This window comes from Oncorhynchus clarkii, chromosome 1 (assembly GCF_045791955.1).
Source record: "Oncorhynchus clarkii lewisi isolate Uvic-CL-2024 chromosome 1, UVic_Ocla_1.0, whole genome shotgun sequence".
Taxonomy (NCBI): Eukaryota; Metazoa; Chordata; class Actinopteri; order Salmoniformes; family Salmonidae; genus Oncorhynchus; species Oncorhynchus clarkii.
In genome coordinates, this window is record NC_092147.1 from 74,775,172 (window position 1) to 74,801,583 (window position 26,412).

The following is a 26,412-nucleotide window of genomic DNA, read 5'->3' on the forward strand; positions in this document are numbered from 1 at the left end:
TGTGCAAGCGATAATATTGAAATGGAAGCAGTATCACACCACTGCAAATCTACCAAGACCTGGCCGTCCCTCTAAACTTTCAGCTCATACAAGGAGAATACTGATCAGAGATGCAGCCAAGAGGCCCATGATCACTCTGGATGAACTGCAGAGATCTACAGCTGAGGTGGGAGACTCTGTCCATAGGACAACAATCAGTCGTATATTGCACAAATCTGGCCTTTATGGAAGAGTGGCAAGAAGAAAGCCATTTCTTAAAGATATCCATAAAAAGTGTCGTTTAAAGTTTGCCACAAGCCACCTGGGAGACACACCAAACATGTGGAAGAAGGTGCTCTGGTCAGATGAAACCAAATTTGAACATTTTGGCAACAATGCAAAACATTATGTTTGGCGTAAAAGCAACACAGCTCATCACCCTGAACACACCATCCCCACTGTCAAACATGGTGGTGGCAGCATCATGGTTTGGGCCTGCTTTTCTTCAGCAGGGACAGGGAAGATGGTTAAAATTGATGGGAAGATGGATGGAGCCAAATACAGGACCATTCTGGAAGAAAACCTGATGGAGTCTGCAAAAGACCTGAGACTGGGATGGAGATTTGTCTTCCAACAAGACAATGATCCAAAACATAAAGCAAAATCTACAATGGAATGGTTCAAAAATAAACATATCCAGATGTTAGAATGGCCAAGTCAAAGTCCAGACCTGAATCCAATTGAGAATCTGTGGAAAGAACTGAAAACTGCTGTTCACAAATGCTCTCCATCCAACCTCACTGAGCTCGAGCTGTTTTGCAAGGAGGAATGGGAAAAAATGTCAGTCTCTCGATGTGCAAAACTGATAGAGACATACCCCAAGAGACTTACAGCTGTAATCGCAGCAAAAGGTGGCGCTACAAAGTATTAACTTAAGGGGGCTGAATAATTTTGCACACCCAATTTTTCAGTTTTTGATTTGTTAAAAAAGTTTGAAATATCCAATAAATGTCGTTCCACTTCATGATTGTGTCCCACTTGTTGTTGATTCTTCACAAAAAATACAGTTTTATATCTTTATGTTTGAAGCCTGAAATGTGGCAAAAGGTCGCAAAGTTCAAGGGGGCCGAATACTTTCGCAAGGCACTGTACAGTACCTGTGTGTGTCATGACTGCTTTATATACTGTATGGAAGTTCTGTTAGATCTATGTCTGATCTTTGACTTTCCTTTCTTAAATTCCTAAATAAACAATGTATTTGTCTGATCTATGCTCAGCATTTGTAGCCATACATATTTACCTTATCATTCAACTAGGATACTAGAACACAAATGTGACATGCCATACTGCTTAGTATGACTTCATGGAGGTGTGTCTAATCCTACAGTAACCCTGGTGGGAATCTCATCACTGATCATTCACAGCGTGGTACAGACATCTGCTTGTGACATTGTTGACCCCCCCCCTCTCAATTCAAAGGGCCTTATTGGCATGGGAAACATACGTTTACATTGCCAAAGCAAGTGAAATAGATAATAAACAATAGTGAAATAAACAATACAAAATGTAGAGTGAACATTACACTCACAAAAGTTTAAAAGGAATAGCGACATTTTAAATGTCATATCTCTCTCTCCTCTCGCTCTCTCTGTCCTAACTCTCCACAGCACTGACACTCCTGTGCTATTCCAGCAGAGGAGAACAGCAATTATCAAGTATTTCTGAATTATTATTTGTTATTTTTTTTTGCCTGAACAAATTACTGAAAATACATGTGAACACAGAATATGCATGTGAGTGTGTATACTAGCTGGCCTCTGTATCTCCCTACCAAACTTCACAACACCTCAGAAATGTCTAGTAACCTGAGCCATGCAGCCATCTGGGCAAAGCGCTCAAAGTAAACAGACTCACGTGACTTGAGAAGAGAAGGAGGTTCTCTGGTCTCTGTATTCAAACAGCAGAGAGGGCCTAATGCATAGCCAGGGTACTATAGCAACATGCCTGATCAAACTAGCACACAACACAGTGTGGAACCTGGAGAGACGGATTCATCAAGATTGGTTGATACTTTATCAGTAACATCAACAGTTCTACTTATTAAAATAATTAATCAAGCTGAAGTCCTCACCATTGTGTGGTTGTGTTGTATTGTATAATAATATAAGCTTATACCCCTAATATATTTCAGTGTCTATGACTGCCATAGGTATTCATAAAAAAGATCAACAATTGAAATATCTGTTGAACATGTTGGAGGTGTTTAATGGATCTGTCGATTGTAGAATAATATAGAATAATTATTGACTGAATCATTTGATTTGGGAGGGATGGAGTCATACAACAGGGGTCCATGAGGAAAACCTGATTTGGGGTGGTGTTCATGGTCTGACTATATGTTAGACTGAGACCGAAGGCCATTCTCTTCTTTCTATCACTCTCCTCCCTCACCTGTCACAGCCAGCACCCATGTGGCATTCTAGAGCACTTATCACTGCTAAGTCGTCAAGGCAACCCGCTAAAATAAGGCCCTGACAAGGAGGTGTGAGAGTGACTGAGAAAAAAGGCAAGGAAAACAACTATTTTACACCGGAGCCAAGCAAACCAGTTTTGTGGCAATTTGACAGACATTTAACTGTATATATATTTGGTTGGCTGGTCAAGAATTTGCCAGAAATTTAGACTATTCTCACTATGGAAGGATATCTCCCTGATAAGGGAACATAGGGGGCAGCAGCTGCGCCTCCCAAATGTCTGGCACTGGGAAACAACATGGGCATAGTGGTGTCCAGGTGAGTGTAAGGTCTAACTGCTAGCTATAGGCATCTCAGCTTGTGTCAGTAGTCTAATATGGGTTACCGTGCATGCATCCCTGAAGAATATAATTATGTTGGTCAAATATATTGCTGAATAAATAATACATCTAATGTCCTTTGTTAACGCTGGGTAATGCAGCTCTGTCTTTGTGTATTTGTCTCAGAGTGACTAACTGTCGTGTAGAACCATCCAGAAAACGCAGAAGCGCCTTGCAACCAAAAAACAACACCCCCTACAGGAAGGTCAATGGTACTATCAAATCATCCCAATGTCACACACTGACTCCAGTGCAGAGACAGACCCAAGGTAGGTTATCAGCCCATATTAGATCAAGTGGATATAAGATTACGTATAAATGTGGATTTAAAGTTGTGACTGGAGTTATCATGAGGGGATTTATGATCAAAGGACCACAATCTGGGCCTCCCAAGTGGTGCATCGGTCTAGAGCACTGCATTGCAATGCTAGATGCGTTACTACAGACCTGGGTTCATTCCAAAAATGTGCCACGACCGGCCGTGGACGGGAGTCCCATAGGACAGCACACAATTGTCCGGGCGAGGGGAGGGTTTGGCCGATGGGGCTTTACTTGGCTCATCATCATCACGCTCTAGCGACTCCTTGTGGCGGGCCGGGTACCTGCAAGCTGAACCCAGTCGCCAGTTGAACATTGTTTCCAATATGCATTTCGGCTCTGTGTGTATGATTTTCTCTGATGTGTGTGTGTGCGAGCGCAGGTACATGTGTGTGTGCATACTGTTGTCCAGTAGTGTGTGAGCCTGAGGTGCAGGAGGTGTTAATTCCTACCTTCCCAGAGAGGGTAAGTGTGCAGAGAGGCTACATCACCCCCCAGCAGGTATATAACCTGTTGAACGCAGAGGCTGGACATCCCGCTCTACATGATCCGAATTACATCCTCATCCTGGACTGTCGCAGTGCAGAGAGGTGGGAGCACTCACACAACACAACTTCAGAACACAAACATGCACACCCAATGTAGCCACTTGATCACTACACCTCACAGACTTGTTGTAGATACGTGGAAGTAGTGTAGGGGCCTGAGGGCACAGACTTAATGTGTTATCAAATCTGTTAAAATTGTATAACTGCCTTTATTTTGCTGGACCCCAGGAAGAGTCGCTGCTGCCTTGGCAGGAACTAATGGGGATTCATAATACATATAAATACTTACTGTAAAAGCATTGCGTTGATATGTGTGTGTTCATTGGTTGTCAGGTACAAGCAGAGTCATCTGGTTACAGCCAGGGCTAGTGTGACAGTGATCCACCCAGATCTGGGCTGTCTGATCAGCTGTGTGCAGCTCCAGGAGTTCTCTATCATATTGTTGTACGCTGAGGAGGGCCACAGCCCAGGTAATACACTGCACATTCCTTTGCTAAAACATAGGGAGCATCCGACACAATCAACACAGACACTGTACAACCTCAGCAACACAAAAGCACCCTTCTAACCTTCACTGTGTGGTTGTTTTATGTCTGTCTGTGTGTGTATCAGTGGGCAGTTTGGAGGCCAGGGCAGCCTCCCCGTTCCTCCAGCGCTGCTTCTTCCAGCTCAGTGACCTGGGCATGGACCCTGTCATCCTCCTAGGGGGCTTCACCGCCTTCCACACCCTCTACCCCTTCCTCTGCAACTCCCGCATGGCTCTTCTAGAGCCCGACAGGTACGCCCTCACCATCTACCCCTCTGAGATCCTGGAGGGGGAGCTCTACCAGGGCTCAGCTGCTCAGGCCTCTGACTACCACATCCTTGAGAACCTTAACATCACCCATGTGGTCAACGCTACGGCTGAATGCCCTGATGCATTTCCCAGCACCCTCAGCTACCTGAGGCTGCGGCTGAGCGATGACGCCCAGCAGGACTTAGTGGACGCGCTGCCCCAGGCTGCGAGGTTCATCGCTGGAGCCCTGAGCAGCGAGGTTGGGGGTAGGGTGCTGGTGCACTGCAGCATGGGGCGGAGCCGTAGCTCAGCGCTAACGCTAGCCTTCCTAATGCAGCACCAGCGCTGGACACTGCTGCATGCCATCCGCTGGCTGAAGGAGAGGAGAGCATGCACGGCGCCCAACGTGAACTTCCTGCGGCAGCTGTTGACCTACGAGGAGCAGCTGTTCGGACGAAGGCTTACCTCGCTGGACGATATCCGCCTGTGAATTATGTGGTTTGGGCAGTGCAGTTTCTGTGCATAATTCATGGAGAGGGAGGTGGACTGTGGACAGAGCCCACTGTGATTCAAATAATGGCGTTTTTAAAGACTCATTGGGAGAGTTGTATGACCTTGATGGTCTTAATAACTTTAAGCAGTTTGGTTTTCTTTGTCATTGTTGCCCTAGGTCTAGGACTGTGTTTTATTAAGGGTTATTTGAGGGAGGATGTTTTTTCAGAACACTAGGACGCTGATGTTGCAGCATTAGAGTGAATAAGGGGAGAGGAAGTGAATATATTTGCATCAGTGCTGATACCAGCTTATACAGAGGCCATCTGTGTATTCAATGCTTGGTTAGAAACTTGTTCAGCTCTAATATTTTGTCTGGGACCTGGAAGAGCTACAAATAATATAAACATATGTCCCTGTTCTCCTATCACTGAACATAAAACTACTGAACAGTTATGCTTAGAAGAAAGCAGAGTCATTTGGTGGTTACTAGACATTTTGCATTCAACGTGAGGATGCTCTGTGTATGAAACACGCGGACATAAATTCCAGTTGAAAGGGCCTCAAGAGGTCAAAGTTGGGTTGTTATTGCCATATAATTTACACCTGTGTCCAGGTCTTTGAATGGAGTAATGAAAGGCAGAGGAAATGGAGGAAGTAACCTGCATAAATTAGTACAATAGTGTGTTTTAAAAACTGTGAACAGGTCACTGCAAGGATAAAGGAGAATGGGCATTGAGTTGTTTTTTCCCCCAATACAAAAGTGGACACACATACAAGAGTTTGTTCACACTGACTGTACCATGCAGAAAGGTACTTTCTTCCAAAGTAATAGATGGTAGTTTCTGTACACAGTGCTAACAGTGGATTATCCCATTTGATTCATAAGACTGAATGTGACTGAATGTGGCTGTATATCTCCCCCCCACCCTGCACACACATACACACATACACCAAGCTCCTCCCCTGCAGCTCTCTCCAGCCAGCTTCCTTCTAGAAAAACTGGGAAGCAGATCGAGACTCTTCTGGAATGTGGAAGGACCACATGATAAATGACCCCGCCTCCTACTACTGGGGTGAAATTGGGGTCTATAAAGTTCTTAATACCTGTGCCTGTTAAAGAAATAACCATGAAACTTACAGTTAACAAATCCAAATAGAAAAATTCAGTTTGGTGTGACTATTGCAGCCTGACCTTTAGGCTAAGGGCCTATAATGGCTTACATTGCTTAAATTAGTTACATACACATATTACATTTTTAGGGGCAAACTGTCAAAGTAAGAATCAACCAACATAAAAGGACAAAAACAATTTAGTAGGGCTTGGGTCTAGGCTAATTAAATGTAAAAGTGTTCAGATGTGGACATAAACCAAACACCAGTGGTCCTCCACAATACACACTGTAAACAGTAGTGCATTCTGGAATGCCTAATAGACTAATTATTCATCATATTTAGGAGTAACATCATTTTATCACGTGTCTGGAGCAAAACGTCCATGCTAATGGTTATATCCCAATAATGACAGGGAAGTAAGGGAACACTTCAGAATTGGTGTGGAGGCATGCTCAAAAATTCTCCCCTGAAATTCCCCAGTACCAAACTAGGGTTGAGTGCGTGTGTGCGACTCTGCACGTAGCAGTTTCCGTGGATAGAACCTACCACCAGATGGCGAGCCGAGGACCGATGACACGCGGAGGCGAGGATAAGAGCGACTGAAGGTTGGGGCTGTCATAAACGGTACCAAAGCAACGAGCAGGGACACCTTTGGAGAGCTTGCGAGCGGCTGCCGGGAATATATTTTGGCCACCGGAGTGTTTTTGTGCCACCGTTCCAAGACAAGTCTCTCTTATCATTTCGGTAATAATTCATGTTTGTTTGCATGTTGACAATTATCTGTTTGTCTAAACCTAGCCTAGTGTTAAATTTGATTATCATATCGGATGAGACCTGTATTATTAATATATCAATAACTTTCTCTACAAACACGTTGCATGTCCAATATGTGATATCAATTGCTTTTAGTCAGCCTATTGTCTCTATTCTATCAATCACTCGTCTTGTCATTTATTTATTTGTAGCCTACTTTACGCACAAAACCTAGCGCCAGGCATCCTATTCCAAACCCATCCACTGCGTAAAATTCCGATGCAACGTGGGTATGAGTTTATTTACACATGACTGTGCCTGCGAAATCTCTCCGTCTCAATAGACTAGAATGCTTTGAAAACGTTACAGATATTGCTATATTAGGCTATATTTTAAAATGGACATAGTTATGAATATGCCATGGCATTAGCAGGCTATCAAAAGGAAATGTTATACAAACCTTCCTTGGCTAAAATTAATAAACCTGACACTAAACGAAATCGACAACCGTGGCTGTTACATCGTTGTTAGTGATTGTTACATAGCGGCAAGTCATTTATGCACACGCTGTTACATAATTAACGTGTATTTACTGACCTACAAAGGCAAATTGTGTTTATTGACTGGCTAACTGAGTTACTTACTGAATTAACAAGTTGTCTCAATATTCAGTTTCTTGCCGATTGCACGTAGTAGAGCAATCACATCATTCACAAACTCACATCCCGAGAAACGTCCTTGTGGGGGAGGGGCGAAGACGTGGCATTGCTCTCCACCTTCTCTCTGACTGATTCTGGAACTTTCACTCATAACTACAATACCGGTCAAAAGTTTTGGAACACCTACTCATTCAAGTTTTTTAAACCTTTTTTTAAAAACTATTTTCTACATTGTAGAATAATAGTGAAGACATCAAAACTATGAAATAACACGTGGTAACCAAAAAAGTGTATAAACAGATCAAAATACATTTTATATTTGAGATTCTTCAAATAGCCACCCTTTGCCTTGATGACAGCTGTGCACACTCTTTCCATTCTCTCAACCAGCTTCATGAGATAATCACATGGACCTTCTTAAAAGTTAATTTGTGGAATTTCTTTCCTTCTTAATGCGTTTGAGCCAATCAGTTGTGTTGTGACAAGGTAGGGGTGGTATACAGAAGATAGTCCTATTTGGTAAAAGACAAAGTCCATATTATGGCAGGAACAGCTCAAATAAACAAAGAGAAACAACAGTTCATCATTACATTAAGACATGAAGGTCAATCAATACAGAACATTTCAAGAACTTTTCTTCAAGTGCAGTTGCAAAAACCATCAAGCGCTATGATGAAACTGGCTCTCATGAGGACCGCCACAGGAAAGGAAGACCCAGAGTTACCTCTGCTGCAGAGGATAAGTTCATTAGAGTGACCAGCCTCAGAAATTGTAGCCCAAATAAATGCTTCACAGAGTTCAGGGAACAGACACATCTCAACATAAACTGTTCAGAGGAGACTGTGTGAATCAGGCCTTCATGGTCGAATTGCTGCAAAGAAACCACTACTAAAGGACACCAATAAGAAGAAACACGGGCCAAGAAACACGAGCAATGGACATTAGACCGGTGGAAATTTGTCCTCTGGTCTGGAGTCCAAATGGGAAACTTTTGGTTTCAGCCACCATGTCTTTGTGAGATGCGGTGTGGGTGAACGGATGAACTCCGCATGTCTATTTCCCACCGTAAAGCATGGAAGAGGAGGTGTTGTGGTGTGGGGGTACTTTGCTGATGACACTGTCTGTGATTTGTTTAGAATTCAAAGCACACTTAACCAGCATGGCTACCACAGCATTCTGCAGCGATATGCCATCCCATCTGGTTTGGGCTTAGTGGGACTATCATTTGTTTTTCAACAGGACAATGACCCAACACACCTCTAGGCTGTGTAAGTGCTATTTTACCAAGAAGGAGAGTGATGGAGTGCTGCATCAGATGACCTGGCCTCCACAAACCCCCGACCTCAACCCAATTGAGATGGTTTGGGATCAGTCGGACCGCAGAGTGAAGGAATAGCAGCCATCAAGGCAAAGGGTGGCTATTTCAAATATAAAATATTTTTTGATTTGTTTAACACTTTGTTGGCTACTACATAATTCAATATGTGTTATTTCATAGTGTTGATGTCTTCACTATTGTTCTACAATGTAGAAAATTGTAAAAAATAAAGAAAAGCCCTTGAATGAGTAGGTGTTCTAAAACTTTTGACTGGCAGTGTAAGTCTTTATTCTTCTTAGCCTGGTGTCATAGACTAGATTTAACATATTCAACTTAAATCCAGATCACTAAATTGAGTATGTTAAGCTTGGCATGGTTACATAAGACAGAAGGTTACTTAACACAAATACGAAAGTAGGGTGGCTGGTTAGGCATATAATGAGAATGTCATGCAACATGTTCGAATCTCATCACAGACAAGTTTCAAATTTGTGCTAATTAACAACTTTGCAACTACTTAGCATGTTAGCTAAACCTAACCTAACCGTTTAACAGAACTCCTAACCATATCCCCTTAGCCACCTAGATAATGTTAGCATTAGCCACCTTGGTAACGTTAGTCACAACAAATTGGAATTTGTAACATATCTTGTGTTTTTCAAATTCGTAACATATTGTACGAATTGCAATTAGTAACATATTGTACAAATTACAATTAGTAACATATCATGCTAAATGGATGATGGACATCCACAAATTAACACATACAGTACCATACGAAACATAACATATACTAATGTGAGTATCCTGGATTTACATTTACTATGTCACGTCTACCCCTGCATCCAGGTCGTTATTCTCCCAAAAATGACTGTAGTACAGTTTGGGGCGTTTTTTACCTTTCAGGTTTATGTAAGTATTTGGGCTTCAGCAGCCCTCAAATATATGGACTATAGTAATAGAATGAATTGATGTCACACTTCAAGTTTGTTTTTGGTGTCAGGTTGTGTGACCTTTGAGCCTCCCCTTTCACTGACATTTCTCACTCGACCAGGATAATACTAAACTGGGCCAATGATGTCCTGTCAAATGGTGCATTTTGAGCTCTTGTGTGTTGGTGCCCTTGTATGGCACACTTAATCTAGTGGGGTGTTTTTGTGAAAACCATGGCCACTGGTTGAGAGTTACGACTGAGGATAACGATATTACTTTGAAGGTTGTAGCTATCAATTGTCCTATTAACAATCACCCTTATTAGCAAACGTATTTAATTTCAAACTTCACATTTCTCTAGTAGCGCCCGGATTATCTTTCCACCTATAGTGTGGGGTCATTGTATCAGGGGCGCAACTTTGGCTTTAGAAGTGGGGGGGAAATAATAATAATAATTCTTATAAAAAAATATTTTGATCCAGTCGGCGACGTCCGCATGGTCCCACCGTTGCCTCGTTTTGTATCACATCCCCAGTGAAAGTTGCGCCCCTGCATTGTATGGTTTATGTTGTATAAAATTGTAAAGATAAGACCTTTATTAAATGACTTGCAAGGTTAATACTTCTCTTCTATAATATCAGTGCTTTTGTATGTCTAGGATATTGCAGGTTTTACAGAGTATCTGTACAGACGGGTGCTCCACGACTCTCCCTGAAAACCACAGGAATGGAGCCTTCATATCTACATTTCAAGTGTCAAGTCATGCAGTCTGAAATTTCTCCATGGCCTACACTCTTAGCAAAATAGGTGATATCTAGAACCTAAATGGGTTCTTCAGCTGTCCCCATAGAAGAACCCTTTGAAGAACCCTTTTTGGTTCTAGATATCACCTATTTTGTGTGTGTAGGCCATGGAGAAATTTCAGACTGCATGACTTGACACTTGAAATGTAGATATGAAGGCTCCATTCCTGTGCTTTTCAGGGAGAGTCGTGGAGCAGAGAGGGTTCTACATGGAACCCAAAAGAGTTCTACCTGGAACCCTTTTTTGTCTTTGTGGTCATAACGGATCAGTTAGCATCTATCATATCAGGTGATTTTTATTTAACTAGGCAAGTCACTTAAAAACAAATTCTTATTTACAATGATGGCCTACCGGGGAACAGTGGGTTTACTGCCTTGTTCAGGGGCAGAATGACAGATTTTTACCTTGTCAGCTCTGGGATTCAACCCAGCAACCTTTCAGTTACTGGCCCAACACACTAACCACTAGGCTACCAGCCACCCCCTGTGCTTATAAGATATTCCAGTTGAAGGGGAAACAAAGCTCAAACAGTAGTCTGAATTCAACATCATACAATAAGGATGTGTGTGTGTGTGTGTGTGTGTGTGTGTGTGTGTGTGTGCGTGCGTGCGTGCGTGCGTGTGGGTGTTTGAAGTGCCAGAATGGTCACTTTGGTCAGACACAGGAAGGTTTAATTCTAATAGTGTAGGATGTTGACACTTAGTCTGGTCATCCAAAGGTTAGTCATGACTGTGTGTGTTTCATCCAGCCTTTGAAATAACTCCCTTTTAAAGACAATTTAATACAGTCATTAGTTATATTACAACTTTACTTCACAAATGACGAAACTGTAACAATGTGAGGCTAATGATCTAAAACTTTTTAAAAAATGGGATTGACAGACCGGGAAGGTTTTTTCACTCACAAGTGATATTCTGTCTGTGGCACTGGCACAATACCTCTGTCACCTAATACAACCACCAGCTGCTTTGCCAATCCCTTGTCCATCCCTTGTCAATATTGCATTTTCCCACTGACTTGCTCTCTATTTGACATGACTTAGTAACTGGAGGGTAATGACTGACTTCTGTAAGTGTAGCTTGGACATAAGCCTCAAACTGTGAATGAGTGATTGAACCTCATTGAGGTGTGTGTGTTTCCCAGGTAACACATAGTAATGAGAGAGTTGACGTAAAAGGACTTAACTCTACAGTAGCACTGGATAACACTAACCTCAGGCTTGTTTGAAACAAGTAGGCCCTACAGGCATATGACAAGTACTAACAGATTATTGGTCCAAGGAGGTTAAACCTCAGGGAAAGAACGCAGACTCATTTTGTAAAGTGGTTAATCTGTTTTATATACAGGCATACTGATTTCTCCTGGGACTGGTTACTGCTAGTTGAAACCCAGTTACGTATGGGCGTCTGTAGAGCAGCCATTTGAGGTTAGTGGCTCTCTTAGAGGCTTGGTAACAGTAACACTTTACATGCTCTGACATAACACTTTGAGGCCATTATCATAACAGTGACACTGTCACTACTGTCTCTCTGCAATAAGGTTGATATTCTTATGAGTTTTATAGCAGATTGGCAGCATAAGTGAAGTGTTACTGTCATTTGAGCACCAGTGAGAAACATTACTGTAAGTGGTGTAGTACTGTGTAAGACAACTCTGTGTCTCTCTGTGATAAATAGAATTTAACACGTGAACGCGTAAAGCATTTAACGTGTACATACCGTTTTGCTCTTACAGTTCTTGGCTTCTGGCTCTTTCCACTCCCTGTTGACCTTCATATAAATATCACCTGTATGTTTCCTTTGTTTTCAATCAAATCCTCACTCTGTTTAAGAAAATGAGGACTTGCCTAAGCCTGTCCATTGCCTAAACCCTCAGTAGATAGTCTCTGTTGGCTGAGTTGGTGCCAGAGGGGGGAAGGTACGTGCAGTGACCTTTACATTGGCAGCGGGTTAGTATTTTTTATACATACTTCATACTTGGCGCTGCTTTCAATCCTGTCTCTCTTTGACCTCCTTATTCATATCATGGTGAGTTATGCGTAAAGGTAATCCTATATGCCATAATTATAGATATCCAAATAATAGAAATTGTACTTGTGACCTTATTTTTTTAGGTCCTTCCTAGTTCCTCAGCCTTCTTCTTTTTTTCCTTCTTTTTTTCCCCACCTTTATTTAACCAGGTAATCTAGTTGAGAACACCTTTATTTAACCAGGTAATCTAGTTGAGAACACCTTTATTTAACCAGGTAATCTAGTTGAGAACACCTTTATTTAACCAGGTAATCTAGTTGAGAACAAGTTCTCATTTGCAACTGCGACCTGGCCAATATAAAACATAGCAATTCGACACATACAACAACACAGAGTTACACATGGAATAAACAAAACATACAGTCAATAATACAGTAGAACAAAAGAAAACAAAAGGTCTATATACAGTGAGTGCAAATGAGGTAAGATAAAGGAAATAAATAGGCCATGGTGGCGAAGTAATTACAATATAGCAATTAAACACTGGAATGGTAGATCGGCAGAAGATGAATGTGCGGATAGAGATACTGGGGTGCAAAGGAGCAAAATAAATAAATACCAGTATGGGGATGAGGTAGGTAGATAGATGGGCTGTTTACAGATAGGCTAAGTACAGGTGCAGTGATCTGTAAAATGCTCTGACAGCTGGTGCTTAAAGTTAGTGAGGGAGATGTGAGTCTCCAGCTTCAGAGATTTTTGCAGTTCGTTCCAGTCATGCAATTCGTTCCAGTCATGGGCAGCAGAGAACTGGAAGGAAAGACGACCAAAGGAGGAATTGGCTTTGGGGATGAGCAGTGAGATATACCTGCTGGAACGCGTGCTACGAGTGGGTGCTGCTATGGTGACCAGTGAGCTGAGATAAGGTGGGGCTTTACCTAGCAGAGACTTGTAGATACCTCATCAATAGAGTACCACTGTAGCCTGTGGGTTTGGCGACGAGTATGAATCGCGGGCCAACCAACGAGGGCGTACAAGTCGCAATGGTGGGTAGTGTATGGGGCTTTGGTGACAAAACGGATGGCACTGTGATAGACTGTTGAGTATGCACAGTAGATAACACGTGCACAGTAGAATGCAGATGTGTGTCACCAGCTTGTATGTTTTAGATGTCAGTGATCGTCAGTCTTGTGTCAAGTGTCTTCCAAACTATCTTTGAGTTTGCCAGATTGGTATTTCCGCATCAGTACAGCTAGGATTTAGATGTATGCACCTGTTTTGAGTTATGTTTTGACTGCAGGATTTAAACAATATAAGCTCTTACACTAGGATGAATTGGGTGTGTGTCAGCTACAGGACAAAGAGTGCTACTGCTTTCAGCCAGACCAGCTACTGTTAACACAGGGAGGTTATACTGCAGTCTTTGTCCAATGTTGCCATTAGTTCTTACATGCTTAATGAGTAGTAGGTATGCTAGATAAGCTAATGTGTAGAGGGGTGATAAAGTTTCCCGCAATGTGGACTTGTCTCTATTGATGAGGTATTGTCTGTGTGTTTTAAAGACCCCAGGCTATTAGGGATGTGTGTTTGTGGAATAGATGTAATATCTATGTGCGAAGTCCCCTCCTCCCCTTTCTGGCCCATCCGTCCCCCTCCATGTCCATCCCTGAGGGCAATATAGACAGGCATGTTTGTTCAAACAAGGCCCATGCTACTTCCCTGACACACACACACTGGACGACTAGTGGAGGCTCGCTATGGGGGTAGGAAGAGCACAGTACCACTCCCGCAGGGCTAAGTCATGTCTAGATAGGGGCAGCCAGGCAAAAGCCATGACAGTGCCAACTCCAGAGCTCATGTGCCAAACTAGTCACTCTATGGCCACATCCAAGGGGTTATATTCATCTCAGTGTGGTGGGTGAGGCAGAGAGGAAGTCATTCAATGTAATACTGTTTTAGAGGACTACTCTCTTTGAAACACACGCGCATGCATGCACCCACACACCCACCCACACACTCACTCGCTAACACTCCCTTTCTATTTTCTGTTTGCTATTTCCCCATGGCTTATCCTTCCACTCCCTCACACTGACAAAACCACTCTTTGGGGGTTGAGGATTGAGGCCTTGCTGTGTCAGCCTGCAGACAGCCAGGGTTAGGGTTTGTCCTGCCTTCAAGGAACGTCCATTCCCACTTCTATTTTAAGTACAGTGCCTTGCGAAAGTATTCGGCCCCCTTGAACTTTGCGACCTTTTGCCACATTTCAGGCTTCAAACATAAAGATATAAAACTGTATTTTTTTGTGAAGAATCAACAACAAGTGGGACACAATCATGAAGTGGAACGACATTTATTGGATATTTCAAACTTTTTTAACAAATCAAAAACTGAAAAATTGGGCGTGCAAAATTATTCAGCCCCCTTCAGTTAATACTTTGTAGCGTCACCTTTTGCTGCGATTACAGCTGTAAGTCGCTTGGGGTATGTCTCTATCAGTTTTGCACATCGAGAGACTGACATTTTTTCCCAATCCTCCTTGCAAAACAGCTCGAGCTCAGTGAGGTTGGATGGAGAGCATTTGTGAACAGCAGTTTTCAGTTCTTTCCACAGATTCTCGATTGGATTCAGGTCTGGACTTGGCCATTCTAACACCTGGATATGTTTATTTTTGAACCATTCCATTGTAGATTTTGCTTTATGTTTTGGATTATTGTCTTGTTGGAAGACAAATCTCCGTCCCAGTCTCAGGTCTTTTGCAGACTCCATCAGGTTTTCTTCCAGAATGGTCCTGTATTTGGCTCCATCCATCTTCCCATCAATTTTAACCATCTTCCCTGTCCCTGCTGAAGAAAAGCAGGCCCAAACCATGATGCTGCCACCACCATGTTTGACAGTGGGGATGGTGTGTTCAGCTGTGTTGCTTTTACGCCAAACATAACGTTTTGCATTGTTGCCAAAAAGTTCAATTTTGGTTTCATCTGACCAGAGCACCTTCTTCCACATGTTTGGTGTGTCTCCCAGGTGGCTTGTGGCAAACTTTAAACAACACTTTTTATGGATATCTTTAAGAAATGGCTTTCTTCTTGCCACTCTTCCATAAAGGCCAGATTTGTGCAATATACGACTGATTGTTGTCCTATGGACAGAGTCTCCCACCTCAGCTGTAGATCTCTGCAGTTCATCCAGAGTGATCATGGATCTCTTGGCTGCATCTCTGATCAGTCTTCTCCTTGTATGAGCTGAAAGTTTAGAGGGACGGCCAGGTCTTGGTAGATTTGCAGTGGTCTGATACTCCTTCCATTTCAATATTATCGCTTGCACAGTGCTCCTTGGGATGTTTAAAGCTTGGGAAATCTTTTTGTATCCAAATCCGGCTTTAAACTTCTTCACAACAGTATCTCGGACCTGCCTGGTGTGTTCCTTGTTCTTCATGATGCTCTCTGCGCTTTTAACGGACCTCTGAGACTATCACAGTGCAGGTGCATTTATACGGAGACTTGATTACACACAGGTGGATTGTATTTATCATCATTAGTCATTTAGGTCAACATTGGATCATTCAGAGATCCTCACTGAACTTCTGGAGAGAGTTTGCTGCACTGAAAGTAAAGGGGCTGAATAATTTTGCACGCCCAATTTTTCAGTTTTTGATTTGTTAAAAAAGTTTGAAATATCCAATAAATGTCGTTCCACTTCATGATTGTGTCCCACTTGTTGTTGATTCTTCACAAAAAAACAGTTTTATATCTTTATGTTTGAAGCCTGAAATGTGGCAAAAGGTCGCAAAGTTCAAGGGGGCCGAATACTTTCGCAAGGCACTGTATTTGAGAGGCAGCACAGGTATAGCTAATTGTTTGTGTTTTCTGACCTGTGTGTCAGGATAGTCTAAACTGTGGGGGAAAAAGATCAGTGGACTATGATGCTATAAGTTTCAGATGTATCGGAGAAATTCTGTGAAATATAATTCGCAATTATATTCTTCATCAGGAAATTCTCTCCTGTAGATCATTGGACCATTCTGTCAAAAGGGAACGGCGCTGTTGATTATGACTATTTCTAGTACACTAGATGACAGAGTGTTCGAGTGAGCAAACAATATACGTTCATTGTCCTTCTTTCACTCCTCCTCATTCTGGCCTCCTCTCTTTTCCTCTCTCTGCCACCTCATCTTTCTCTCTCCCAGTATGTCCAGGATGGAGCGACAGTGTTGGTGGTATTTACTGGTGTTGAGCTGCCTGTTCCAGACTCTTTCAGCCCACAGTGACTTTTACACATCCATCGGTGAGACTCCTCCCTTCCTTATGAGATACATAGTCATATGGTTGTGAGACAGGTGTTGGGTCTGCCCATACTGGGCATTTTATTTACCCGGAAGTACGGGTTTCTACTAATATCTCATCTACACAGAAGTTGAAAGATATAGTACACAGTGTATTCCTTATCATCATGTGTATGATTGGTTTAACTAAACTTAAAATAAAGTTTGATAATGTGTGTATTTTCCTCCCTTAGGTCACATGACAGATCTGTTGTACACAGAGAAAGACTTAGTCACTTCACTGAAGAATTATATCACGGCAGAGGAGAACAAGCTGAAGCAGGTTAAACAGTGAGTGTCCACACGCACACGAGCAACAGCACACACACACACAGAGTAGCTGAATTGTGTCTCTTCTCCCATCCCTCTCTTAGGTGGGCAGAGAAGCTGGATGTGTTATCAGCCATAGCCATGCAGGACCCCGAGGGCTTCCTGGGAAACCCAGTCAACGCCTTCAAACTGATGAAGAGGCTGAACACAGAATGGGGAGACCTGGAGAGCCTGGTGCTGAAGGACACCAAGGAAGGTTAGATATGATGACACTATGAAGTTCACATTAGAAGAGATGAAAAGGAAGTTGAAAGGTAGCCCCAAAGCAGCAACGACAGATACTAGTTTTTTAACAGAAAATATTTGCTGCAATGTTTGTTTGTCTTTTAGATGCTCACAGTGAGCATCCTCACAAATGAGGATCTCTGTCCTTCTCTCAGGATTCATCTCTAACCTGACCCTCCAGAGGCAACACTTCCCTACCGACGAGGACCAGACAGGTGCAGCCAAGGCACTGCTCAGACTGCAGGACACCTACAGACTGGACACCAACACCATCTCTACAGGAGACCTGCCAGGTAATGTGTTAGGGAGCGCTAGAGAGAGAACCTCAGGCCTTTTATAATTTGTAAGTTTGTAACCACTGACTCATCCACAGGAGTGACGCACAAGAGCCCTATGACGGTGGAGGACTGCTTTGAGCTGGGGAAGATTGCCTACAGCGAGGTGGACTACTACCACACAGAGCTGTGGATGGAGCAGGCCCTGAAGCAGCTGGACGAAGGAGAGGAGTCCACCGTGGACAAGGTCACCGTGCTGGACTACCTCAGCTATGCTATTTACCAGCAGGGGGATCTAGGCAGGGCCCTGGAGCTCACCAAGAGGCTACTCATGCTGGGTGAGTTACCCTAATGCGGCTCAGAATGAATGAGTTAAACTAGTCACACCGGGACTGATTTGAAGGACACACTGACAGAGTTAAAGGAGAGCACACTAAAGGAGCTAAGTTATGGGATGGGTATACTTGGAGGTTAACTGGTAGTGTAACACTGTGAATGTTAATGAGTGCTGAGGGAATATGATGCCCTCCAGGTGAATCATTGAACAACAGCTGCTGACCTGTATGCCCAGCATAAACTGGTATAGAGGATTACTCATGAAATGTCCCAGGTGGCAGTAGGGTCTGAAGTTAGTGATTCAGATAGATCCAGATGAAAATTCTAAATGACTCTTCCTTGTCTGTTTACTGTATGAGCATCAGTATTCCATCTCACTGTCCCCTCTCTCTCCTCACTCCAGACCCGGAACACCAGCGTGCCAACGGCAACCTGAAGTACTTTGAGTTTCAACTGATAAATCAGAGGAAAGCCCAGGCCCAGGAGGCCCAGAAGGCCCGGGAGGAGGGCAAGGAGCGAAGGAAGAGACTGACGAGTGATGCCTCCAAGAAGAAGAAGCGCTTCAGGGAGCCTGTCCCAGAGAGGAAGATGTATGAGATGCTGTGTCGAGGGGAGGGCATCAAGCTGGTGAGGAGGAATTACTCACTCACACACACACACACACACACACACACACACACACACACACACACACACACACACAAAAAATGTATCAACCCCTACAAAAATGTCCATTCATTATAATCAACATAATAATGAATATTTCCTGTTACTGCAGGATTATTTTCCTGCTATAAAAACTGGCTCAAATGAAGATCCTACATCTGTACGTGTCAATCTGTCTGTCTTCTTACCTCCCTCCGCCCGCCCCGTCTCTGCCTTGTAGACCCCCCGCAGACAGAGACGGCTTTTCTGCCGTTACTTTGACAACCACGGTCACCCCAAGTACCTCCTGAGCCCGGTGAAGCAGGAGGATGAGTGGGACCGGCCCTACATAGTCCGCTACCATGACATCATCTCTCACGGCGAGATCGAGAAGGTCAAAGAGCTGGCCAAGCCCAGAGTGAGTTCCACTCTCTGTCAGTGTGTGTGTGTGCTATATTGAGATAATAAGGGTTCAGAAGGGTGTCATGGCCACACAGATGTGTCTGACGGGAGGGTTTCATGGTCCTACAGAAGTGGATTTGCTGTGGATATGCTCTGAGGCTCGTACTAGTAACTGTCTGACCAGCTGCAGCTGTGTCTGCAGAGTCAAGGCCACTAGTAGACAGAATGAATAGGAAATGTTCATGCTAAACATAAACACTCTTCCCACTGGGCACAGACATTTAGTTTTGATTTACATTTGGTTGAGTTGTCAACTAACATGAATTCAAGAAAACATGCCACCATGTCATTAGATTTAGGTTCAAAGACAGCATTTCCTTACATTGATGACTTTTTCAAATCCAATCAGTCAGACACAGGACTTTTGCTATAAATGGTTAGACAGGACATATTCCTAGAGGGAACAGCAAGCTTTTAGTGTGTGTGGTGAGGGGTGTATACCAAAGAGCCATGGAAGTGGAGGTAGGTTGAGCCCTGTTAGCCCACCCAAAGCAGGGTCTGTGGGGTGGAGGTGGTGTCAGGGTACCCTCTAAACCCCCTCTCCCTGCCTTATAGCTCCGCCGGGCCACCATCTCCAACCCCATCACTGGTGTGCTCGAGACTGCCCCCTACAGGATCAGCAAGAGGTAAGGTGTAGCCAGGTGCAGGCAGGGGGGAGGAGGGTGTCGAGGGGAGGGGTGGAGCAGGAGGGAGAGCACCCATAACCCCTCTCCTCATTCACACCCCAGCTCAAAGCCCTCCTCTTACACCTGCCACTGGCCTATGCCTCTGAGTCCAGACCATATTTCTCCCTCCAATGCTGGAAGACTCCTCTGCAGAAGCACAGAATCATACTTTTACTGAACCCTCCTTCACTCTCTCTGAATCATTTTCTTAGTCTAACCATAAATCAGATTCTAGAATAGTCCAGGGGTGTTCTAGAAGTTCAGAGTATAAGCTAATGAATAAGGAGATATGATTGTATGGTCCTGTCTGTGGTGAAAATGTGTTTCTGCTCAGGAGTTCTCTAGGATGTGAACCCAGTGGAGTGGGAGGAGAAAAGGTGTAGGTGCTTTTGGCCAACTAAGGGTGTGTCGGGAGCAGTACTTTTCACAAATCCTCTGTTCCTGTCATCACAAATGTAATCACTAGTTTAGCATTCTCCTAAACTAGAGAATAAACCATTAAGTTATACTACCCTTGGTTAAAGGACTGGCCCTGAAACAACCCCTGGCATACTGCTGGAATAACATTAACCGCTTGTGACCGAATCTGCTTTTCTCTCTCCTCTCTCTGTTTCTTTCACTTCCCGTTTCCCTCTACTTCATCTATCGTTTTGGTGTGTTATCTCTCTCTCTCTCTCTCTCTCTCTCTCTCTCTCTCTCTCGTGTGCCCGGGCAACTAGCCATGGCAGCCACAGTACATGACCCCCCTAACTGGGAAACTCACCACGGCCATGTACAGAGTCTCCAAGAGGTAAGGGGTCAAAGGTCATAATACCCATCCCCTCTGGTCTCCCATCCCATACCGCCCTACATCCCCAGGATGTGCTATCCAGGTTTTGGCAGGTCTTTGGGTCAGTAGGGCCACCTCTTTCTGCAATGAATCTATGCTGCTCTCTTACAATCAGATGAATGAGGTCATACTGGCTTCTCTCCTCCTCTGTGCTACTGTGCAGACAGGGCCAATTACACCTCAAGTTTGTGCACACGAACGAACGCACATCCACACACATTCTCTCTTTCAGTTCATGATTTTGATGAGTAGTGAGTGCCCACTTGTGTAGATCTAATATACCAGACAACCCCAATCTATGGTCAGACTGCTGATTGTAGGGGAACATGCCAATCTTTAGTCATAGTTACTTTAATAACTTTCATCTTCTTAAAAATAGAAATACTCATGCCACACCCATACCACACCCATACCATCCCACATCACTTTGGTTTTTACTGCCCCTGCTTATTACTGTGTATATTGGAGTGTATATTTGTGTGTGTGTTTGCTAGGGTGTGCACGTGTGTCTGCATGCAAGTGTAGATGTGTGTGTGTCTGTCTGCCTGTGTGTCTGGGTCTGTGTCTTCGTGTTGAAGTATGTGCAACTGTGTGTGTGGTGAAGGGTTAACTGAACTGAGCGTGAACCTCATTTAAACTGACAACGAGGTCAAAGTGGGAGAGTAATCACAGCAGGGGAGAGAATTTGAAGGAAGAGAGACTTTTTGACCTAACCACCACTCTATCATGTCCAATTTATATTTTACTGTCTTCACTTCCCTAACAGCAACTTCTAATAAATCACTTTACTCACACACACATAGACTAACACACATCTTAGTTTTCAATTTGGCTAACTTTACAAGGAATTTCAGTATTAAGTAATACACACAGTATATTGCACTGGGAAAGAGGAGTCATCTTATTGGCTGAGAGATTCAACAATGTATCCAATAAAAAGGGATGGTGTGTGTAGAGCAGATGGCTGAACTTGAATGGACCTCAAACGTTAGCCCTCTCGCCGTGAAATCATTACGTCCACAACTGCTACAACTCTCACTTTATGCAGTGTATGGCAAATCTACTAAGCAGAGAATCTACCATTTTATTAATGCTATTTTCTGTGGTTTGACACTTTTTTATTTTCACACTGTGCCTTGTGGTGCATGACCCAGAAAAACGAAATAATCTTGAGGTCCATGAAATGACAGATAGGTTATTGTGACGTCTTTATATGATATGTGAAAGAAGCCATGACTCCCAGTGAGAATGGAATGCTCCCTGTTGGTGGGGGTGGTTTAGACCACTGGGCCAGGGTGGATGGTGAAAGGCTGGTAGTGTTCACTAAAAGCATTCAAAAAATTCTCCCCTCTGGGCCCCTAAAGTAAACTCATCAACCTCCAAAGCCCTTGTGACCTCCAGAACTCTCCCAAGTCACGCGATGACTGCAAACTCAGAGCTTCAACCTATAGAAGGCTTACATTATTGAAAAGTACATAAAAAATTTGCACAACTGTATTTAGTTACTCCTAAACTTCACTCTGGCCAATGTACGCTGAGCTGATTGGAGACTCTGTCGGGACGCTTTCTAAAGTCCTTCCTCTTCCTGTCTTTACGCTCCTCCCACTTCTCATGTATCATCTGCACGTAACACATGAACCTATTGTAGTTTATATATTTCATCTTCAGCAGTAGCTTGCAGCATGCTTTGTCTGTTCTCTCTCCCTCTCCTAGACTGTTCATCTGTAATAACTACTGTACTATAGTGACTCTACCACCCCCCTGTATTTGACCTGTTATCCCTGCACCCCTGTGCCCTTCCCCTGTCCCAGTGCATGGCTGACAGCATATGAACACCCAATGATTGACCAGATAAACCAGCGGATTGAGGACCTCACAGGTCTGGAGATGGACACTGCGGAAGAGTTGCAGGTAAAGTGTGTGTGTTTGTGTGTGTGTTGTTGTTTGAGATGGTTGACAGTTACATTTCCAATATTAATGATCTCACTGTTGCTTTGCAGGTTGCAAACTATGGTGTGGGTGGGCAGTATGAGCCCCACTTTGACTTTGGACGGGTTAGTATTGCCCTGCAGCCTTGATTTAATGACCGCACACATTACTGCTGTATGACGTTTTTGGATTGCATATAGCAGGGATCATCAACTAGATTAAGCAGCCAGACGATTCTTTTCTTGAGCAGATGGACAGGGGGCCGGACCATAATTACTAATCATTTGTGGACTGCAAATTGACCGCAAGAAGCCCAAACAGATATACTGTATGTGATTGTACACAAATGTTAGCAAGGTTTGAAATGATTATGTTTTAGTCAAATGACATATCTCTCTATTATTTATGGGACTACTTTGGAACAGAATTCCAAAATTAAAATAACTTGGAGCTGTTTTGATGGTGTTGTTAGTCTTTTATGTAAACAAGAAAATCGAATGGGCAACCGTGACATTTAGGATGTGGCATTTCTGCTCATAATGATCACGTGATGTCATTATCATTTGTTTTTCTCGCTCTACAGAAAGATGAGCCTGATGCCTTCAAAGAGCTGGGCACTGGAAACCGCATAGCCACCTGGCTTTTCTATGTGAGTGCTCTGTATTCATGGGACTGCTTCCTTCTTTGCCCCCTACCCTAAAATAAATACTATTTTTTTGGTCTCTTGAAGAGTCCAAGGTGATAATAGTTTCTTTTTTTTCTCGATTCTAGATGAGTGACGTGGCAGCAGGAGGTGCTACAGTATTCCCGGATGTGGGTGCTGCAGTATGGCCCAAAAAGGTGACTAAAAGCTTGTGAGCAATGAGCATGTGTATTTGCAGCCTAGAGTGTGTGTATGACTGTAGGTACATAGTTCCCTGTAACCTGTCTCTACTGTGTGTGATGTATTACAGGGGACTGCAGTGTTCTGGTACAACCTGTTTCCCAGTGGGGAGGGAGACTACAGTACAAGGCACGCAGCCTGCCCAGTATTGGTGGGCAACAAGTGGGGTGAGTTTGTGTGTTGAACCTACCTACATTTAGCTCTGTAAATGTCTATGACACTGTTATAACCATAGACATCCTATTAAATTACCAATAATACTAGTTACTAGTTAATTCCTAAATCTGTAGTTATAACTCCCGCTACTGTCATTCCTTTACTTTTCTCAAGTGATCATTGTTGTGGTCTTCACCAAGTTATCTCTGATTTAAACTGAGTGTAGAAAACATTAAGAACACCTTCCTAATATTGAGTTGCCCTCGGAACAGCCTCAAATCGTTGGGGCATGGACTCTACAAGGTGTCGAAAGCGTTCCACTGGGATGCTGACCCATGTTGACCCCAATGTTTCCCACAGTTGTGTCAAGTTGGCTGGATGTACTTTGGATGGTGGACCATTCTTAATACACACTGGAAGCTGTTGAGCGTGAAAAACTCAACAATGTTGCAGTTCTTGGCACCTACTACCATGCCCAGTTCAAAGGCACTTAAATATTTTGTCTTGCCCAGTCACCCTCTGAATGGGACACATACATAATCCATGTCTCAATTGTCTAAAGGCTTCTTGAACCTGTCTCCTCCCCTTCTTCTACACTGATTGAAGTGGATTTAACAAGTGACATCAATAAGGGATCATAGCTTTCACCTAGATTCACCTGTCTATGTCATGGAAAGAGCAGATTTTCCTAATGTTTTGTACACAGTATTCCAGACTAGAGTACTGTAGATTTTTTACCAGACTAGGCTATGGTACAGTAGCTAACTTCTTTCTCTGTCCTCCTTGTCACCCTCAGTATCTAACAAATGGATCCATGAAAGAGGGCAGGAGTTCCGGCGACCCTGTGGCCTGAATGAGACTGCATGATGGGGGAAGGCTTTCCCTTCCACGCCCCTCTTCCTCTACCCCGCTCCTCCTCTATCCCTCTCCTCCTCTACCCCTTGCTTTCTCTTCAACCCCAGGGCCTGAGAGCACTGCTGTGGATGACAGGCCGTGAAAAGGGGGCCATTGGCATCCCTCCTTCTCCTCCTCTTCCTCCCTCCTTCACGTCATCCATTCCTTACCCCAGCTCTGTACCTCTCTGAGCCCAGGATGTTTTGGGGCTTTCAACTCGGACAGTATTAGTGGTGTTCTGACTGACATGGTGCTCTCATGGCTCTTTGATATGTCTCAAGTGAACACGTTGTGTGTTCACCCTTATGTCTTTGTTTGCACTCTTTACGGGCTCTGTACACAGCAAAAATTGTCATTTCAGAGCACAGGTTCTGCGTCTTGCTCTGTTCTAATGTAAATAATATGTCCTCTCTAAGTGCATGTCCATAGTATGCCATGGACTGTTTTCTCAATTCAGGTCAAGTGTTCACTCCATCTCTTACTTCAATACTAATGTCGCTCCAGTTTATACTAACATCTCTCTCTCAAAAACACACACCACACACACTCCAACACTCCCACATACAGCACAGACAATCTTAGGTGACGTTTAACTGTTTATAGCTGAGGTATCATTTGTTTATTGTTTTTTAAGATCTGGTTTGGTATTTAACTGACTTTGGATTTGAATACTCACTCACATTTTTAACAGAACATTTGATTCTTTGGCCATACAGATGAGTTGCACTTCCCCATTTGTGTGATGGAAAAGAGGGAGGGAGAAACATTGGACATGCTGTCTTTAAAATCTTGGAAAATTCAATAAGATTCATGCAACCTTAAAGTGTATCAATGTGGGCCCATCCAAAAAAAGTGGTGGTATTTTTTAGAAGGCAAGACAAATAATTTCTGGTGTTTTCCCCAGTGAAAAGTATTGTGAGGCCTGTTTCTTTATGTAATACTATCTGGGGGCCTCAAGGAGAAACATGATATTTATATCTGACAAGATTCACCCATTGTGTGGTTTGTACGTCCTTTCAAATATGCAGGAATATTTTTGGAAGTGTGAAATTAATGTTTTCTATAGAAATAAAGTCTAAATGTCATTGCTACCCACCTGAGTGATGTTGTTTTTTCCCCCTCTCACCAACTACATTTTTAAAGCCCTCAGCTATGACCCCTACATTTTCAGGTGGGTGTTTTGTAGGCCATCTTCACTAAAATATCCAATAGGAAGTAGTGTAGTCTATGATGGTTTATAAAAGCTACAATGGATGTGAGAGATGCTATGTACTGTTTATGTGTGAGGAAGGAAGAGAAAGTGTGTGTGTGGTCAGCTGTAGATACACGGGCCATATCAGAACACTGGCCTGGCTCCAGATTGATTGGAAGGGAGGAGGCCTCTGTCTGTGTTGGTGAATGAAAGAGTGTGTTTGGTATCATCAGAAATACAATATTGTGTGCATGTGTGCATGGATGGGTGGGTGAGGATGCACCTGTTAAATCACTGCTAGGACCTGATTGCTCACACACCCTTGCCTTATTAGAGTCCAGAATAACATTCCTAAGATCTGCACTATTGGAGGGGACAGTGTCCAGACCTGGGTATTAAATTCCAAGAGCTAACTGCGGCTTCTCTCCCTAATCACTTCAATTATCCCATGGTGTCCTACAGTGCCTCTGTGTGTACACAGATGGGAAAGCACTTTTTATCTCCAAAGTTATTATCACTAGGGCCATTCTCTTTTATTTTTTTACCTGGTATTTCCAGCATTATCCACTAGGTTTGCTGCCTGTAGAAAATACTAAGAAAAGTTATATAATTGACACAAGCTGTCTCCAATCAATGAATCCGACCGGGACTCAAACCCGGGTCTAGCACCCGTCAAGCCAACAAAATGAACTATAGAGTACCACAGTATGAGTCATAAGTACTACTACTGCAACCAGATCAGTTGAAATTATATTGT

The 26,412-nt window shown here is 43.4% G+C and overlaps 2 protein-coding genes across 2 annotated transcripts; both read left to right on the forward strand.

Annotated features, from left to right (window-relative positions):
• Positions 1–2,751: 2,751 nt before the first annotated feature.
• Positions 2,752–4,964, forward strand: LOC139412137 (serine/threonine/tyrosine-interacting-like protein 1). The gene is made up of 5 exons (XM_071158951.1): positions 2,752–2,771; positions 2,960–3,102; positions 3,534–3,741; positions 4,033–4,169; positions 4,312–4,964. Exons 1-5 carry the CDS (start codon positions 2,752–2,754, stop codon positions 4,962–4,964), a joined length of 1,161 nt encoding a protein of 386 aa, XP_071015052.1.
• A 1,692-nt stretch (positions 4,965–6,656) lies between these two features.
• On the forward strand, positions 6,657–25,554 carry LOC139412147 (prolyl 4-hydroxylase subunit alpha-1-like). The gene is made up of 15 exons (XM_071158962.1): positions 6,657–6,826; positions 16,700–16,797; positions 17,029–17,125; positions 17,209–17,360; positions 17,545–17,682; positions 17,763–18,002; positions 18,404–18,627; positions 18,887–19,063; positions 19,663–19,733; positions 22,413–22,512; positions 22,602–22,655; positions 23,114–23,179; positions 23,302–23,370; positions 23,484–23,580; positions 24,366–25,554. Exons 2-15 carry the CDS (start codon positions 16,701–16,703, stop codon positions 24,434–24,436), a joined length of 1,653 nt encoding a protein of 550 aa, XP_071015063.1. The 5' UTR covers positions 6,657–6,826; position 16,700; the 3' UTR covers positions 24,437–25,554.
• The last annotated feature ends 858 nt before the right edge of the window (positions 25,555–26,412 follow it).